Below are 18831 nucleotides of genomic sequence, written 5' to 3' on the forward strand. Positions count from 1 at the left end.
AAATGAAAAGTGGGGAGCAATGAATCCAAGAAATGTCACGGCTAAGTGACTTGGGAAAGTGGTGTATTCTCTGGGTAGAAAATGAAGGCATGAGCTAGACTGGAAACGAAGATGATAAGGGCAGCTTGACATGTTGCCTTGAGATTTCAGGAGAATCCAACTAGACAGGTTTAGAGAAAAATTAGCACTACAGATAGAAAAAAATTATAAGCTAGTTTTATCAGTTCACTACTACAAGAATGTTGAGACAGAGCAGGTGAAGGGCTAGATCTTACCAGTAGGGACAAGAAAGAAGAACGTGTATGTAGGAAGGAGCGATACTGCTGAGGAAGGGATCAGAAGATAAAAGAAAATGCAATGTCACAGAGGCCCCAAAGACCAAGAAAAATGAGAACACATTCCAGATTTGGCCCAAAGAGAATGGCCTACCTTACAATGGTAGAAGCAGCCGCCTCAGGGATTACAGGGTTTTTAGGGGAAAAGGAACATTAACGAAGCAAGTATAGGTACTCTTTAGTCTGGAAATGGAAAAAGACAAGACTATAGTAATAATTTACAGGTCAGTGAAGATTCTTAAGAAATGGAACAGAGTCATACATATTCTTTTTTTCTTCAATAAAACAGCTTCTTTAAAACTTTACTGATACATAAATTTAAAAATACATATATATATACATACACAGGTATTGTTACAGACTTTTTCTTGTTACTGATTTTTTTATGTATAAACTTTAGTTATTCTTAGTATCTACAGCTATACACCCTAATGCATGATTCAGCAGCAGATTTTCTTAACCCTTAAAAAGTTTCATAAGCTAAGGAGCAAGATTCTCCAAGATATCTTTATCAATTTCCCTTGGGGGTGAAAAAAAATATATATACACACATATATATACACACACACACACATAAACTCTTTAAAGGCATCCCATTAAATAGTTTAAATTTCAATTGCTACAACTTGCAAAATAATGCATCATTTATTTAATAAGTCACTATCGTAATGAAAAGAAACTCATTGCTATGAAGTCTTAGTAACCTTAAAGAGGCTTTCATTCATCCCATTTGTTGAATTAAAAACAGTTTATTTGGGGGGAAAATAAACCATTTATATGTCATGAAGTCCTTTAGACTTCACAGATTACAATTAGGAAAGGGCTATTATCTACAGTTTCCCGACTGCAATGCATTTCATTTTAAAAGATACTTCTTGAGTCAGAAAGGGTTGAAATGTTTTCCTGAAGGAATAGTAGAACCATGATAAACACTAGATACTCAAGAAAAAAAACAATAAATTATTTCAAACTTAGCAAACATGACATGTAAGAAAACATTGAAAAGAAGTGCGATCTTCATCTAGGACGTACCATTAGAGAAAGAGGAACAAAATTAGGAAGTGTTCTTCACCTTTGTTTATGAAATAGAGTGATCATGTCTGTACACCACCAAACAGAACATAGGTCAACAAATACTTTCACATACATTTAAATTATATGATTATAATTATAAATCAATTATCCCACTGATTCCTACCAGAACATTGTGAAATTTAAAAAAGGGTTATTATTCATTTTTCTCCATGAAGAAACTGAGGCTCAGAAAGGTTAAGAACTTGCTCAAGGTCACAAAGCAGAGCTGGGTTTGAGACCCAGGTGGGTTCCCAACACTAAGATTGGAGCTCTTTTTACCAAATAATGCTCATTAGAAAAAGGAGTCAAGGACAAAAGCCCAACTGGTGGAATGAATCTGAATGAAATAGTTAAAGGGTTGAGAGATGAGCTGCTACAGGAAACTAAACTGGCTCCCTTCAAACATGTAAGATGCTAGCTTATAAAAGGCTCTAATTGAAGAGCAAGGAGATAAATCAGCTGACTTCTCAGACCTCTTCTGTTAATTTTGTAAACTTAAAAATTTCCAGAATATTATTTATTCTCTTTTCTTAAAGGCTTTTGTTTATCCTCCTCCTGATCTGTCTTTTAATGACAACTCCAAACGAAAGGATGAGTAGAGGAAAACATCTGGCAACCGTTGGAACCCAAGTATTGATATAAACACTGTTGGCCCAAGTTAAAAAAAAATACATATTATCTGTATAATCATTTAGCCAGATTCAGTCTCATTCCTCATAGAGTTAAGTGTGCTTTGTAAGGATTTTATTAACTTGCCTCACGCATAGTATAAAAAAGGATAACAAATATACTGTTCTATCTCCTGACCACCCCTCCAAAAAAAACCCAGCATAGGGCAGCCAGGTAATTTGAAATAGTATCATAATAAAATATAACTCATAAGAAAACAAAAACAAAACAAATAAATTACTCACAAGGCAGAAAGTCACATTACAGTAAAATGGCCATGGATCAACCAGTACAAACCTGCTTAGACATACACACATAACACTCCCAGTTAGGAAAAGTTTCTTCAGTTTCACTAAAACCTCTTCAAAATAGAATGCAGTTTTACCAAGTTCGAAAGCTCCTATAACATATTTAATTAACTTTTATTTCCTTATTTATGTACTTTATACTTACAGGTATGAAAGGAAAAAAATCCTAGAAAGTATTTTTAACAGAACATTATACAATTAATTAAAAGTAGGAGTCAGAATGGTGCAAAGTGACTTTAGATAGTTATAATTAATATTGAGGATGAATCACAAAATAGATTTAATATTATCATCTTGTAGTCTCTGTATCTCATCTTGTCCCACTTGTCCTAGGTGAGATAAAAGTTTGCTATAGGCTTCCCTATAAAGAAAAAAGAAAAGAAGACAGATATATATTTACTACATTTTCCACTATTTTTCATTTAAGTCTTTACAGACTGAGCCTGCTTGAATGTCTACTTGTCTATACACACCATACACGATGTAATTAAAGTACTTTGACTCTTTAACATACTACTTTTGGACATATGAATTATAGTATGAGTAATGACCCTTCTAAAACAATCTCTTTAGGAAATACAGACTTATACCCCCCCCCCATGTTTCATTACTCTAAATAGTCCAGCATTATCTTCAGCTGGGTTGTAATCTATTAAAAAAAAGCCTTGATCTATTTCTGACCAAAACCCATATTATCTAGTTGAGTCACTAATCTTATTCACTGGAACACACTCCAAATTTTTATAAGTGGAAAACAGGCCATTTCTAGAAAATGAATCTATATTTCATAATCATTGTCCAAAAGGATATAATCAAATTATCAAACATACCTTTGTGCAATATTTCTGCCAAGGCCCCATTTCTGCTCTGAACTCTTCAGAGATTGAGTAAGGGTTGAAATCAAGTGGATAACAACCTGTTGGTCCAATGCTGCTACTGTTTCTAAAATGCTGTAAATCTGATAATCATATCTCATACCATAATCCTCGATAAATTTCCTGAAAGTAAAACAAGTTACTTAGAATTACTTCTGGGGCAATTCCTTGGGCTGGTATCTGTATGGCAACAAGCTGTAACCTGAACACAAGAAAGATCATTTCATGTAAGATTACCATAAGGATTTAGATGCCATATGAACACTATTTAACACTTGAAAATAAAGAACAGAAATGGCTTCAGTATGAGCTATGAACAGAGTGGTGGCTTTAGGAGAAAGGGAAAGGGAAGAGCTGGAATCCCAGGAGGAAGAATAAGGGGGAAAAATCTAATCTCAGGGACTTTTTTGCTATAGTGTGCATGATGAAATCTAGATGGTCAGGATGTAGAAGAGACTAAAACAGCAGAGTCCAGTTTCCTAGTTATTTTGTATATCTTTTAGTTATTGCTAACTCTAGATAAATCAAACAATATATCTATGAGAAAAGCAAGTTATTTGAAATAATTTTTATATTCTTTAACCGATCAAGAGACTTTAGACCCATAGAAGACCTTTTATTAATAAGAATTATATATTTTAATCCTAAAATTTCCACTCTCTCCCCCCAAGAAAATAAAAGTCACCTAGCTCAATAAATTGTACTTAACAAACATGCAATCTTTGTTCATATAAAATCCTTCCTCCTCTTAGGGTTTTACAGTTTTCATAAATCCAGTATTTATTTCAAATGATCACAATTTAAATAAACTGTAAACAACTGACAAGTGCCAACTATGTGATGAGAAAGAAAACTGAGGAATCAAAAATCTAACACAGAATGAAGGAAATGGACCCAAACTATTTATCACGGTAGTGCTAGGGTAGAGATACATGAAATAAAGGCGAACTGGTAGAAACTGTGAGAAAGAAATACTTAAAAGTACTGCCCTAACAGAAAGCATAAGACTCTATAGGGTGCAAGGCAGGAAAATAAAAACAAAACAGAAAATGTTTCTCAAGTTGCAGTTATTCTTGTGAAGGAACAACAGATCTACAAAGTCTATGCTTCACAATTACATACAATGGAGCTTTCTGGGTCCACAGCATCTAAAGTGAGTAGGAAAACCAGTGACAGGCACTTTCACAGTGGATCCTGAGTAGCATGTTTAGCAGCTCCAAAGCCTGTACACCTGTCATCATGACTCACGTTTCCCACTTTTTCCTCTTAAACACATGCAAGAATCTTCCTTACTAAATTCTCAGGTAATTTTACGTCAGCTCACTTATCTTTCTCCTTGGTACTTTTGTTTTTTAATAAAACAACATAGCAAAACCACTGCCAAAAATACAATAATTGAAACTACAAACAAGTAGTAACACATTATGTTTTGGATAATTAGTTATTTAAAAAACATGTTGGCTGTCAAATGGCTGGCAATAGTCTTCTTGCCAGTTGGCGTATTTTCCAGTTACCTAAACACAGAAGTCAGCTGGGCGGCAGGTTCTCCTCCTGACCCCACTTGGCAGGCTTTGACCATGTATTGCAGGTTCTCGGTGGCCAGCCTTTTAACTAGGAGGAAAATTTACAGCATTACACATTTTGTCTGGTTTGACCATCTGGATCCTCATTTTTATGAGCGCTCTAGATTTAGAAAAACATGTTGTTTTTTTAAAGTATCTACATGCTTTTTTGTTATTTTTCAAAGCGAAACAGTTATGAGCTTTTGTTTTGTTCTAAAGTCTCCCTATCTTCCATTTTAAGAAAATATAAAACACTTAACAAATCTATTTTTTACAACCCTGTAACTGAAAAAACACATGTGAAGATAAGTCTTTCTGTTAGAAAAGAGCCCATATTCAAAAACACTCCTGTATCCTAACCTTGCAAACACTGTTACATACTGATTAAAGATAACCTTTAATAATTCAGCTGATTTAGAGACAAGCAGGTTGATTTTTTAAATTCATAAGCATATTCCTCCCACTAACAAACATATATGTAGAAAATTAGAAACAGTTTACCTTCACTTAAAATTAGCAATATATATATATAAAATCAACTATTTGTGATGCTAATTTTGTTTTGAAAGAGAGCAAAGTTACAATAAGAACATTTATGTTCTTTCAGTATTTAACCAAATCCTTTACAACTGTGCACTTGTACATAAAAACGGCAACAACAAAAAAAATCAACAAAGAATGTAGAAAATTCACCATGTTCCAAATGCTAATACATTTTTGTTATGCTGTTTTTGGAACATTAAATATAAGTAGCTGGGGAAAAAATTACTTTCTCTAAGAACAAGGAAAATTTAAGAAACTGTAATCCACTACGGCAAGAGTACAAAACATGTGATGCACATGAAGTTAAATTAATTAAAATAAAGTAGCAGATAATGTTTTCCATAGCATGACGATAGTGGATAAGGAAGATATAGCATACTTGTCTTTATTGAGCAAATAAGTTCTCATATTAGATGCAATCCTGAAGCCAATATAACTGTTTCTTTTTAAAGATGTTTTCTTGAAAAAAACAAAAACAAAACCCACAAGTTCTTCTGTGGAAAAAGTACCAGAACATGAAGAAATAGCCTTCACAAACTATTAACAGTAAGCATTGTTTTTTTAAAAATAACAGCTTTATTGAGGTATAATTCACACATGAAAACCAACCTTTTAAAGTGTACAACTCATTGGTTTTTAGTATATTCATAAGAACTTTGAAGTTATCACCACTATCTAATTTCAGAACATTTTCATCACCTCCCCCCAAAACCTTACACCTATTAGCAATCTTTCCCCATTTTCTTCCTCCCCCAGTCTCCGGAGGCACTGATCTTTCTGTCTCTATGGATTGTCTATTCTGGGAATTTCATACAGATGGAATCATACAACATGTGGTCTTATGTGACTGCTTTCTTTTCACTCAGCATAACGTTTTTTTTGTTTTTGTTTCACTTAAAAACTTTTATTTATTTATTTTTGATTATACAATGCAGTGTTATCAACTATAGTTTCTAACCTATCCTTTAGATTCTCAGACCTTATTCATCCTATAACTGGAAGTTCATACACTTTTTTTTAAAACATTTTTATTGGAATAAAATTGCTTTACAAATGGTGTTGTTAGTTTCTGCTTTATAACAAAATGAATCAGTTATACATATACTTATGTTCCCATATCTCTTCCCTCTTGCATCTCCCTCCCTCCCACCCTCCCTATCCCACCCTTCTAGCTGGTCACAAAGCACTGAGCTGATCTCCCTGTGTTCCGCGACTGCTTCCCACTAGCTAGCTATTTTACATTTGGTGGTGTATATATATCCATATACACACCACTCTCTCACTTTGTCTCAGCTTACTCTTCCCCCTCCCCATGTCCTCAAGCCCATCCTCTAGTAGGTCAGCGTCTTTATTCCTGTCTTGCCCCTAGGTTCTTCATGACTTTTTTTTTTTACATTCCATATATATGTGTTAGCATACAATATTTGTTGCTGTCTTTCTGACTAACTTCACTCTGTATGACAGACTCTAGGTCCATCCACCTCACTACAAATAACTCAATTTCGTTTTTTTATGGCTGAGTAATATTCCATTGTATATATGTGCAACATATTTATCCATTCATCTGATGATGGACACTTACGTTGCTTCCACGTCCGGGCTATTGTAAAAAGAGCTGCAGTGAACATTGTGGTACATGACTCTTTTTTGAATTATGGTTTTCTCAGGGTATATTCCCAGTAGTGGGATTGCTGGGTTGTATGGTAGTTCTATTTTTAGTTTTTTAAGGAACCTTCATACTGTTCTCCATAGTGGCTGTATCAATTTACATTCCCACCAACAGTGTATGAGGGTTCCCTTTTCTCCACACCCTCTCCAACATTTATTGTTTGTAGATTTTTTGATGATGGCCATTCTGACCGCTGTGAGATGATATTGCATCGTAGTTTTGCTTTGCATTTCTCTAATGATAAAAGATGTTGAGCATTCTTTCATGTGTTTGTTGGCAATCTGTATATCTTCTTTGGAGAAATGTCTGTTTAGGTCTTCTGCCCATTTTTGGATTGGGTTTTTTTTTCTTTTTTTTTTTTGATAATGAGCTGCATGAGCTGCCTGTAAATTTTGGAGATTAATCCTTTGTCAGTTGCTTCATTGGCAAATATTTTCTCTCATTCTAAGGGTTGTCTTTTGGTCTTGTTTATGGTTTCCTTTGCTGTGCAAAAGCTTTGAAGTTTCATTAGGTCCCATTTGTTCTTATTTTGATTTCTCTAGGAGGTGGGGCAAAAAGGATCTTGCTGTGATTGATGTCACAAAGGGTTCTGCCTATGGTTTCCTCTAAGAGTTTGATAGTGTCTGGCCTTACATTTAGGTCTGTAATCCATTTTGAGTTTATTTTTGTGTATGGTGTTAGGGAGTGTTCTAATTTCATTCTTTTACATGTAGCTGTCCAGTTTTCCCAGCACCACTTATTGAAGAGGCTGTCTTTTCTCCATTGTATATTCTTGCCTCCTTAATCAAAGACAAGGGGACCATATGTGTGTGGGTTTATCTCTGGGCTTCCCATCCTGTTCCATTGATCTATATTTCTGTTTTTGTGCCAGTACCAGACTGTCTTGATTACTGTAGCTTTATAGTATAGTCTGAAGTCAGGGAGCTTGATTCCTCCAGCTCCATTTTTCGTTCTCAAGATTGATTTGGCTATTCGGGGTCTTTTGTGTTTCCATACAAATTGTGAATTTTTTTGTTCTAGTTCTGTGAAAAATGCTAAGGGTAGTTTGATAGGGATTGCATTGAATCTGTAGATTGGTTTGGGGGTAGTATAGTCATTTTCACAATGTTGATTTTTCCAATCCGAGAACATGGTATATCTCTGAATCTATTTGTGTCACCTTTTATTTCTTTCATCAGTATCTTATAATTTTCTGCATACAGGTCTTTTGTCTCCTTAGGTAGGTTTATTCCTAGGTATTTTATTCTTTTTGTTGCAATGGTAAATGGGAGTGTTTTCTTGATTTCACTTTCAGTTTTTTCATCGTTAGTGTATAGGAATGCAAGAGATTTCTGTGCATTAATTTTGTATCCTGCTACTTTACCAATTCATTGATTAGCTCTAGTAGTTTTCTGGTAGCATCTTTAAGATTCTCTATGTACAGTATCATGTCATCTGCCAACAGTGACAGCTTTACGTCTTCTTTTCCGATTTGGATTCCTTTTATTTCTTTCTCTTCTCTGATTGCTGTGGCTAAAAGTTCCAAAACTATGTTGAATAACAGTGGTGAGAGTGGGAAACACCTTGTCTTGTTTCTGATCTTAGTGGAAATGGCTTTAGTTTTTCACCATTGCGTACGATGTTGGCTGTGGGTTTGTCATCCATGGCCTTATTTTGTTGAGGTAAGTTCCTGCTATGCCTACTTTCTGGAGGGTTTTTATCATAAGTGGGTGTTGAATTTTGTCAAAAGCTTTCTCTGCATCTATTGAGATGATCATATGGTTTTTCTCCTTCAGTTTGTTAAAATGGTGTATCACATTGATTGATCTGCATAAACTGAAGAATCCTTGCATTCCTGGGATAAACCCCACTTGATCAGGGTATATGATCCTTTTAATGTGCTGTTGGATTCTGTTTGCTAGTATTTTTGCATCTATGTTAATCAGTGATATTAGTCTGTAGTATTCTTTTTTTGTGACATCTTTGTCTGGTTTTGGAATCAGGGTGATGGTGGCGGCCTCACAGAATAAGTTTGGGAGTGTTCCTCCCTCTGCTATATTTTGGAAGAGTTTGAGAAGGATAGCTGTTAGCTCTTCTCTAAATGTTTGATAGAATTCGCCTGGTGAAGCCATCTGGTCCTGGGCTTTTGTTTGTTGGAAGATTTTTAATCACAGTTTCAATTTCAGTGCTTGTGATTGGTCTGTTCATATTTTCTATTTCTTCCTGCTTCAGTCTCAGAAACTTGTGCATTTCTACGAATTTATCCATTTCTTCCAGGTTTTCCATTTTATTGGCATATAGTTGCTTGTAGTAATCTCTCATGATCTTTTGCATTCTGCAGTGTCAGTTGTTACTTCCCCTTTTTCATTTCTATTGATTTGATTCTTCTCGGTTTTTTCTTGATGAGTCTGGCTAATGATCAATTTTGTTTACCTTCTCAAAGAACCAGCTTTTAGTTTTATTGATCTTTACCATCATTTCTTTTTCATTTATTTCTGATCTGATGTTTATGATTTATTTCCTTCTGCTAACTTTGGGTTTTTTTTGTTCTTCTTTCTTTAATTGCTTTAGGTGTAAGCTTAGGTTGTTCATTTGAGATGTCCCTTGTTTCTTAAGGTAGGATTGTATTGCTATAAACTTCCCTCTTACAACTGCTTTTGCTGAATCCCATAGGTTTTGGGTCACTGTGTTTCCACTGTAATTTTTTTCTAGGTATTTTTTGATTTCCTCTGATTTCTTCAGTGATCTCTTGGTTATTAAGTAGTGCCTTGTTTAGCCTCCATGTGTATCTTTTACAGATTTTTTCCTGTAATTGATATCTAGTCTCATAGCATTGTGGTCAGAAAAGATACTTGATATGATTTCAATTTTCTTAAATTTACCTAGGCTTGATTTGTGACCCAAGATATGATCTATCCTGGAGAACGTTTCATGAGCAATTGAGAAGAAAGTGTATTCTGTTGTTTTTGGATGGAAGGTCCTATAAATATCAAATAAGTCCATCTTGTTTAATGTATCACTTAAACCTTGTGTTTCCTTATTTATTTTCTTTTTGGATGATCTGTCATTGGTGAAAGTGGGGTGTTAAAGTCCCCTACTATGATTGTGTTACTGTCAATTTCCTCTTTTATGGCCGTTAGCATTTGCCTTATGTATTGAGGTGCTCCTATATTGGGTGTATAAACATTTACAATTGTTATATCTTTTTCTTGGATTGATCTCTTGATCATTATGTAGTGTCCTTTTTGTCTCTTGTAATAGTCTTTGTTTTAAAGTCTATTTTGTCTGAGAATTGCTACTCCAGCTTTCTTTTGATTTCCATTTGCATGGAACATCTTTTTCCATCCTCTCACTTTCAGTCTGTATGTGTCCCTAGGTCTGAAGTGCGTCTCTTGTAGACAGCATATATACGGGTGTTGTTTTCGTATCCATTCAGCCAGTCTATGTCTTTTGGTTGGAGCATTTCATCCATTTACATTTAAGGTAATTATTGATATGTATGTTCCTATTACCATTTTCTTAATTGTTTGGGGTTTGTTATTGTAGGTCTTTTCCTTCTCTTGTGTTTCCTGCCTAGAGAAGCTCCTTTAGCATTTGTTGTAAAGCTGGTTTGGTTGTGCTGAATTCTCTTAGCTTTTGCTTGTCTGTAAAGGTTTTAATATCTCTGTCAAATATGAATGAGATCCTTGCTGGATAGAGTAATCTTGATTGTAGGTTTTTCCCTTTCATCACTGTAAATATGTCCTGCTACTCCTTTCTGGCTTTGCAGAGTTTCTGCTAAAAGATCAGCTGTTAACCTTATGGGGATTCCCTTGTATGTTATTTGTTGTTTTTCCCTTGCTGCTTTTAATATATTATTTGTATTTAATTTTGATAGTTTGATTAATATGTGTCTTGGCATGTTTCTCCTTGGATTTATCCTGTATGGGACTCTCTGGACTTGATTAACTATTTCCTTTCCCATATTAGGGAAGTTTCCAACTATAATCTCTTCAAATATTTTCTCAGTCCCTTTCTTTTTCTCTTCTTCTTCTGGGACCCCTATAATTCGAACGTTGGTGTGTTTAATATTGTCCCAGAGGTCTCTGAGACTGTTCTCAATTCTTTTCATTCTTTTTTCTTTATTCTGCTCTGCAGTAGTTATTTCCACTATTTTATCTTCCAGGTCACTTATCCATTCTTCTGCCTCAGTTATTCTGCTATTGATCCCTTCTAGAGAATTTTTAATTTCATTTATTGTGCTGTTCATCATTGTTTGTTTGCTGTTTAGTTCTTCTAGGTCTTTTGTTAAACGTTTCTTGTATTTTCTCCATTCTATTTCTAAGATTTTGGATCATCTTGACTATCATTATTCTGATTTCTTTTTCAGGTAGACTGCCTATTTCCTCTTCATTTGTTAGGTCTGGTGCGTTTTTGCCTTGCTCCTTCATCTGCTGTGCATTTCTTTGTCTTCTCATTTTGCTTAACTTACTGTGTTTGGGGTCTCCTTTTCGCAGGCTGCAGGTTCGTAGTTCCCATTGTTTTTGGTGTCTGCCCCCAGTGGCTAAAGTTGGTTCAGTGGTTTTTGTAGGTTTCCTGGTGGAGGGGACTAGTGCCTGTGTTCTGGTGGATGAGGCTGGATCTTGTCTTTCTGGTGGGTAGGTCCACGTCTGGTGGTGTGTTTTTGGGTGTCTGTGACCTTATGATTTTAGGCAGCCTCTGTGCTAATAGGTGGGGTTGTGTTCCTGTCTTGCTAGTTGTTTGGCATAGGGTGTCCAGCACTGTATCTTGCTGGTCGTTGAGTGGAGCTGGGTGTTGGCATTGACATGGAGATCTTTGGGAGATTTTCGCTGTTTGATGTTATGTGGAGCTGGGAGGTCTCTGGTGTACCAATGTCCTGAACTTGGCTCTCCTACCTAAGAGTCACAGCCCTGACGCCTGGCTGGGGCACCAAAAACCTGTCATCCACATGGCTCAGAATAAAAGGGAAAAAAAAGAAGGAAAGAAAGAAAAAGATAAAAAAAAAAAGGTATTAAAATAAAAAACAAAAAATAATTATTAAAAAAAAATTTTAAAGTAATTAAGAAAAGAAAGAAAGAACAACCAAACCAAAAAAACAGATCCACTAATAATAAGCACTGAACACTATACTAAAAAATAAAAAACAAAAACGGACAGACAGAACCCTAGGATAAATGGTAAAAGCAAAGGTATACAGACAAAAATCACACACAGAAGCATACGCATACACACTCACAAAAAGAGAAAAAGGGAAAAATAAAAAATATATATATATCGTTGCTCCCAAAGTCCATCTCCTCAATTTGGGATGATCTGTTGTCTATTCAGGTATTCCACAGATGCAGGGTACATCAAGTTGACTGTGTAGATTTAATCTGCTGCTCCTGAGGCTGCTGGGAGAGGTTTCCCTTTCTCTTCTTTGTTCCCACAGCTCCTGCGGTTCAGCTTTGGATTTGGCCCCGCCTCTGCATGTAGGTTGCCTGAGGGCTTCTGTTCTTCCCTTAGACAGGACGGGGTTAAAGGAGCAGGTGATTCGGGGGCTCTGGCTCACTCAGGCCAGGGGGAGGGAGGGGCACGGAGTGCGGGCGAGCCTGCAGCAGCAGAGGCCGGTGTGACGCTGCAACAGCCTGAGGAGCGCCGTGTTTTCTCCCGGGGAAGTCATCCCTGGATCACTGGACCCTGGTAGTGGCGGGCTACACAGCCTCACGGGAGGGGAGGTGTGGAGAGTGACCTGTGCTTGCACACAGGCTTCTTGGTGGCTGCAGTAGCAGCCTTAGCGTCTCATGCCTGTCTCTGGAGCTCCTTTAAATGGCATTCTTAATCCCCTCTCCTCGTGCACCAGGAAACAAAGAGGGAAGAAACAGTCTCTTGCCTCTTTGGTAGCTCCAGACTCCTTCCCGGACTCCCTCCCGGCTGCCGTGGCACACTAGCCCCTTCAGGCTGTGTTCACGCAGCCAACCCCAGTCCTCTCCCTGGGATCTGACCTCCGAAGCCCGAGCCTCAGCTCCCAGATCCTGCCCGCCCTGGCAGGTGAGCAGACAAGCCTGTCGGGCTGGTGAGTGCTGCTCGGCACCAATCCTCTGGGCGGGAATCTCTCCGCTTTGCCCTCCACACTCCTGTTGCTGTGCTCTCCTCTGTGGCTCCGAAGCTTCCCCCTCCGCCACCCCGTCTCCGCCCACGAAGGGGCTTCCTAGTGTGTGGAAACCTTTCCTCCTTACACAGCTCCCTCCCACTGGTGCAGGTCCTGTGCCTATTCTTTTATCTGTTTTTTCTTTTTTCTTTTGCCCTACCCAGGTACATGGGGAGTTTCTTGCCTTTTGGGAGGTCTGAAGTCTTCTGCCAGTGTTCAGTAGGTGTTCTGTAGGAGCTGCTCCACGTGTAGATGTATTTCTGATGTATTTGTGGGGAGGAAGGTGATCTCCACATCTTACTCTTCCGCCATCTTGAAGGAAGTTCATCCAGCATAATGTTTTAAGGTTCATCCATGTTATAGAATGCGTTAGTACTTCAATCCTTTTCATGGTTGAATAATATTCCACTGTATGGATTTACTTCATCTTGCTTATCAATTCATTAGTTGAGGGACATTGGGGTTGTTTCCATTTTGGGGCTATTATGGATAACACTGCAATGAGCATTAGTGTACAGGGTTTTTAAAAAAATATCTGTCATCTTTATTTCTTTAATTGAACTGAGCATTTCTTAAAAAACTGGGTTATCCTTTTTTAGTATTTAAAAAAAAATAACCATTTTATTGTCATATAATTTATATACTATACAATTCACCCATTTAACATGCACAATTCAATGGTTTTTAATATAATCACAGAATTGTGCAACCATCTGCTTATACCTCCAATAAATCTATCATTCTCTCACCTATTGCCTTTCAACCACAAACTCCACTGTTTTTGACAGCACCCTCAAGGTTGAACTTTTTCACACTTTGTTGCAAGTCAGTTCCTTTGGGAGAGATTCAGAGTTCTCTATTCTATGGTTTTCTCCCACTCCCAGGCAAAACTCAGAGGTGTAGCTCTGGTGCTGGGGACAGGGACCATGGTGTCCACTACTTTCTGAGTGACATACCCACTTTAGGTGCTGAATGCTTCTGGAAGGAGGGGTATTAGCCGCAGGTCCTCTCGGCATGGAATCTCCACTTCTAAACTGGAGCAAGGACAATCAGTGCCCCAGTATTCTCATTGGTGCCATACTCAGTATAGTGTACCCATCCCACGAGTGGGGGCTGAATGGAAGAATGAAGGCCCCACTTCTCACCCACACTCCCCTGGAATACAGCCTTACCATCAGATAGCTAGGAGGCAGAATGAGAAACACTGATATCCTGCCTCTCACAGGAAGACAGCCCTCCTACTGGGAGCTGTGGGGAGATGGAACTCTAGTTATTTAATTTACCAGTCTAAAGCAAAGTTTCCATCTTACTGAGCTAGGAGCAGAGAAGGGAGTAATCTTGGTTCAAATATCAAAGACTTGCTGTTCCTACCAAGACTTCAGTATATTTTCTCAAATAATGTTTCTCCATTTGTTTTGTACCCTCAGGACCACTTCCAGAAAATTGAAATGCTCTCTTTTAAATAATTTTCACCAGTTTTTCTGGGGAGCAGGGCTGCAGAGCTCCTCATGTTGTCATGCTGGAAGTGTAACTCCTGAAGCTCTGATGTACAGGTATTTTGAGTGGACATATGTTTAAAATACTCTTGGACATGTATCTAGGAATGGAACTGCTGTGTCATTTAGTAACACTACTTTTCTACGATTTTACACACTGTCCTTCTAAACACTGAGACTACAAGGAGAGTCAGAATTTTCTCTGAGCCAATCACACAAACCTGTGTTTAACACTGTTTCTTCCGCTTACAAAGACGGCCATGTGGAGACAGAGCATTCTGTATGCCTTCTATTTGGAACATGCGATGCACCACTAGCTAGAGATGAGCAGCAAAATTCCCCTCCCAAACCCTGATCTCCTTCGTGATAAATATTACCCTCAATGAAACAAGGGGCTAGTTAAAATGCTATACTGTCTGCTCTGTCTCAGATTTTGTACTGTATAATACAACAGGCTTTCACTGAAAGTAGAAGTATGCAAACGTTTTCAAAGAAGGTAAAATTTCTAAAGAAGAGTCTGGGGTCTATCTCTGGATATTCTTCACTGAAGAGGTGTTATTATCAAGTAAGGGTATTTTATATTAACATAATACAACATTTTTCACAAAAGCAAGCTTGGAAGCAGAGATGAACATTTTAAACATCAAAATAATGTGGATTAAAACAAAATATGCATCAATTTTTGAGATAAAACAGAACATTTCAAAGAGCTGTTTGAGCTTTCAGCTACCACTTTTTTGCCCTCATATTCTTTAGGATATACACTGTACTCACTTATCACAGTAGTTAGAAGTACTTAGGTAGAAGCATGTGAGAAGCCTGCCGCAAACAATCACGTTATAATGACAAATACACAAACATACACACACAAACACACACGCACCCCATCCTATTTATACTAAAAACCCCTTCAGGGGCTTCCCTGGTGGCGCAGTGGTTGAGAGTCTGACTGCCGATGCAGGGGACACGGGTTCGTGCCCCGGTCCGGGAAGATCCCACATGCCACGGAGCGGCTAGGCCCGTGAGCCATGGCCACTGAGCCTGCGTGTCCGGAGCCTGTGCTCGGCAACGGGAGAGGCCACAGCAGTGAGAGGCCCGCGTACCACACACACACACACACACACACAAACCCCTTCAGGATAGAACTATAGCCACTATTCTGCATATTACCAATAAGCTTATTAAAGCATGCTACTCACAGGGAAGACTAAATATGTAATATTTTAAAGCAATCACTGGCAGTAAGGCTGATGAGACTGAAAACGAAAGGATCAGTGATCTGATCTCTTTGCCGAGAGATCAGCTTACATATTCCAGCAGAAATCTGAATAGGAGAAAGTATGCTGACCCTTCACCACTTGATATTTAAATAAGTTGCATTTAATACTGGAGTCTGATTGAATAAAAATTAAATAAACTTAAACTATTTGTCTGGGAGAAAAAAAAAAAACCAACTAGACTGAAACATGTCAGTTTTTAATCATTTTATCATTCCCAACCTCAGCTATTGGCTGGAGTTTGTTCTTTAGCCATGATATAATCAAATTGATATAAAATAACCATATATTTTTGTAAATGTTGATTTAACTGATAGGAAAGAATACACTCTTAATTTGTGAACATAAAAGTATAACAAACACAAACTCGTAAACGAACTAACCTTGAGGTTCACTGACCAACACCAAGCATTTTAATACTCCTGGGAAGAGCAGTTCAACCTCGGAAACATCAATGTTAGTTTCCTTAACAAGTTGGAGGATGAAGGCCAGAATGGATGCTAAGCGAGGAGGGAGCAAGGATCCTTTAAACTCAAAGTAGGATTTCCTGAAAAGAAGCATAATTTTATTTTTCCTTCTCTTTAAAGTTTTAATAGAGCAGAATCAAATGTCATACACTTTAAAGATACTGGCCTATTTTAGCTCCCAAATTAGTAAAACACAATTTTTAAAAAGTATGTATATTTTACCATGTTTTCTTCAAACCTAAGATTTTTGAAGCAATGACTGCACATCCTTTTGGCGTGCTATAAGGGCCAAAGCAGAATACAGATACAAACAAAATACAAAGCAACCTCGTCTTAAAATATACTTAATACACTTAATCAAAATCTAATAAAAATCTAACTTTGTAATATAAGCTGGATCTCCTCTATCAGCTCCTCAATGATGCAACATTTTCTCTAACGTCAAATTTGCGTAAAGATTCTCTCCTCATATTTATTTACTTAGGGATTTGAAGGGGGGTCTTATATTTCCAAATAAATAAGAAGACTATACTAGAAATCATCTTCCCATTCCAGCCTACCTCCTTCCTTCCCTTATGAAGTAAAAGAATCAGAGAGGTAATTTAGGATATAATATCTTCTCTTAAAGCAGGACAATTTTTAGCATTCGAACTCAACAGAGGTCATAAAGATAATTTATCTGATTCATTTTTGTATCTCTACCTCTTAGAACAGGTCTCAGCTCATAACAGGTGTTCAGTATACTTTTTTTAAGTGAATAAATGAAAGTGAAAATTGTTCAGTTTCTAAAAAGTCAAGACAATATGAATAAGTGTCAGATATAGCTAAATCTAAGCTAGACATCTAAATATACTTGCAAAGCAATAATAATTTGCCAAAATGGGGCATAGAAATCACTAAAGATTATAAATTCCTTAAGGGCAGAACTATGCCTTCATCATTTCTACTCTATACAATGACTTCCAACAAACATTACATATTACAAAATTCATTGACTCTTTGAGCGGCAAGGGCTTTTTATCTGTTTTGTTTAATAATGAATTCCCAAAGCCTAGAAAAAAGTATTTAGTACATGGTGTGCCAGGTACAAGTCTAAGAACAAGAGTATAAAATATGGTTTCTGAAAGCATGGGGTTCACTGTTCAGTGGAAAAGTTAGATTAAAAAAAAAAAAAGGACAATTATAATACAGTGTGACAGGTGCTTTGAAAGATAATCCCAGAATTCTTAGGAATTCAGTAGAAGAGGCCCTAAGATGGGGAACTCCAGGAGTAGAAAAGCTTGGAATAGAGGAAGTCATAGGAGGCAATCTCTATTTCTTTACTGAGTGTTTAAAAAGACAGAAAAAGGAATTGTTACGTGTTTAGGTATTCAACTAGAAATCATAAGAAAGACATTTTTTACTGTATACAAAGTAAATAGGAAAGTCAAGGAAAGCAGCCAAGATCCTAAACACTGGGCTTTAACGACTTGAAGACCTTAAGGATTCGATTTCACTTCAGCACTTGTCGTTTGGTTTGTACTAAAATTACCTATGCAATGTCTCAAACACAGTGGTAGCGTACTATAATCTTGTTGGAAATTCAGACACAAGTTAGGCAAAAATATCATGATTCTGTGAATTGAATCATCAAGAGCACGTGACTCCAGAAGAAGGAAAGAAGCATCATGGTACACTGAGATATTAGGTGTAGGTCTCATAAAGTCTAGGTAGTATTTAGCCCAGAGGGATGGCATTTTAATGGAGAAAATGGTATGAACAAAGCTGTGAGGTAGGGAGATGTAAAGCATTTTGGGGGGTGATAATTAAACCCATCTCATTAGGGCTGGTAACAATATATGATGCCATATGTATTACATCTGGAAAAGTTAAGTGACAGATCACGGAGAGCTAAGGAGTATGGAGTTTATTCCACAAGTCAAAAAGGAGTGAATAAAGGTTTGAAGGCAGGGAAGTGTCATACTGGAACAATATTTTAGGAAAAGTAATCTGGGGGAATTGTTTAGGTGGGACTGGAAGAAAAGACAAGAGATAAGTGAAAGTAGTTAGGACACTGGCAATAGTCCAGGTATAATGTGATAAGAGAAAAGACATGTGAAAAGGGAAGGAAACAATCATTTGCCAAAGGCTGGAAAAGGGGAGGGAACAAAGAATGTAAAGCTTTCAAACCTGAGTAACAGAACACTAGCAACACACAGAAAAGGTCAGAAGGCAGAACAGATCTTAGACATGGGATTCTGTCATGTGAGGTGATGGATAACATCAGAACATTAAAGCTACCATATCATTAAAAACACAGGAAAGAAAACTAGACAAGAATAATCTATATCACCACAGCATCTTAAAGTTTAAAAACTAATTTCATGTGAAGCTAAATACCTCATGAAGACAAAAAAAAGATAATTTCTACTGTTATAGTTAAAAGATATTGGAGTTTAGTAGAAAAC

General features: G+C 37.1%; 1 protein-coding gene across 4 annotated transcripts in view; it reads right to left on the bottom strand.

Moving 5' to 3' along the window:
- MMS22L (MMS22 like, DNA repair protein) overlaps window positions 1–18831 on the bottom strand; it is a 142539-nt gene that overhangs the window by 3089 nt on the left and 120619 nt on the right. For 3 of the 4 annotated variants that reach the window (XM_079939781.1, XM_079939780.1, XM_079939783.1), the window contains 4 exons: window positions 16301–16464; window positions 4776–4872; window positions 3217–3384; window positions 683–2747 (listed from right to left, as the gene is read on the bottom strand). In XM_079939781.1, coding sequence (XP_079795907.1) covers window positions 2654–2747; window positions 3217–3384; window positions 4776–4872; window positions 16301–16464 — 523 coding nt within the window. In that variant the 3' untranslated portion in view covers window positions 683–2653. Of the gene's footprint in view, window positions 1–682; window positions 2748–3216; window positions 3385–4775; window positions 4873–16300; window positions 16465–18831 lie in introns of those variants that run through there. The other variant, XM_079939782.1, reaches the window with a different exon arrangement.

The sequence above is a fragment of the Stenella coeruleoalba genome (assembly GCF_951394435.1).
Source record: "Stenella coeruleoalba genome assembly, chromosome: 12".
NCBI classification, from domain to species: domain Eukaryota; kingdom Metazoa; phylum Chordata; class Mammalia; order Artiodactyla; family Delphinidae; genus Stenella; species Stenella coeruleoalba.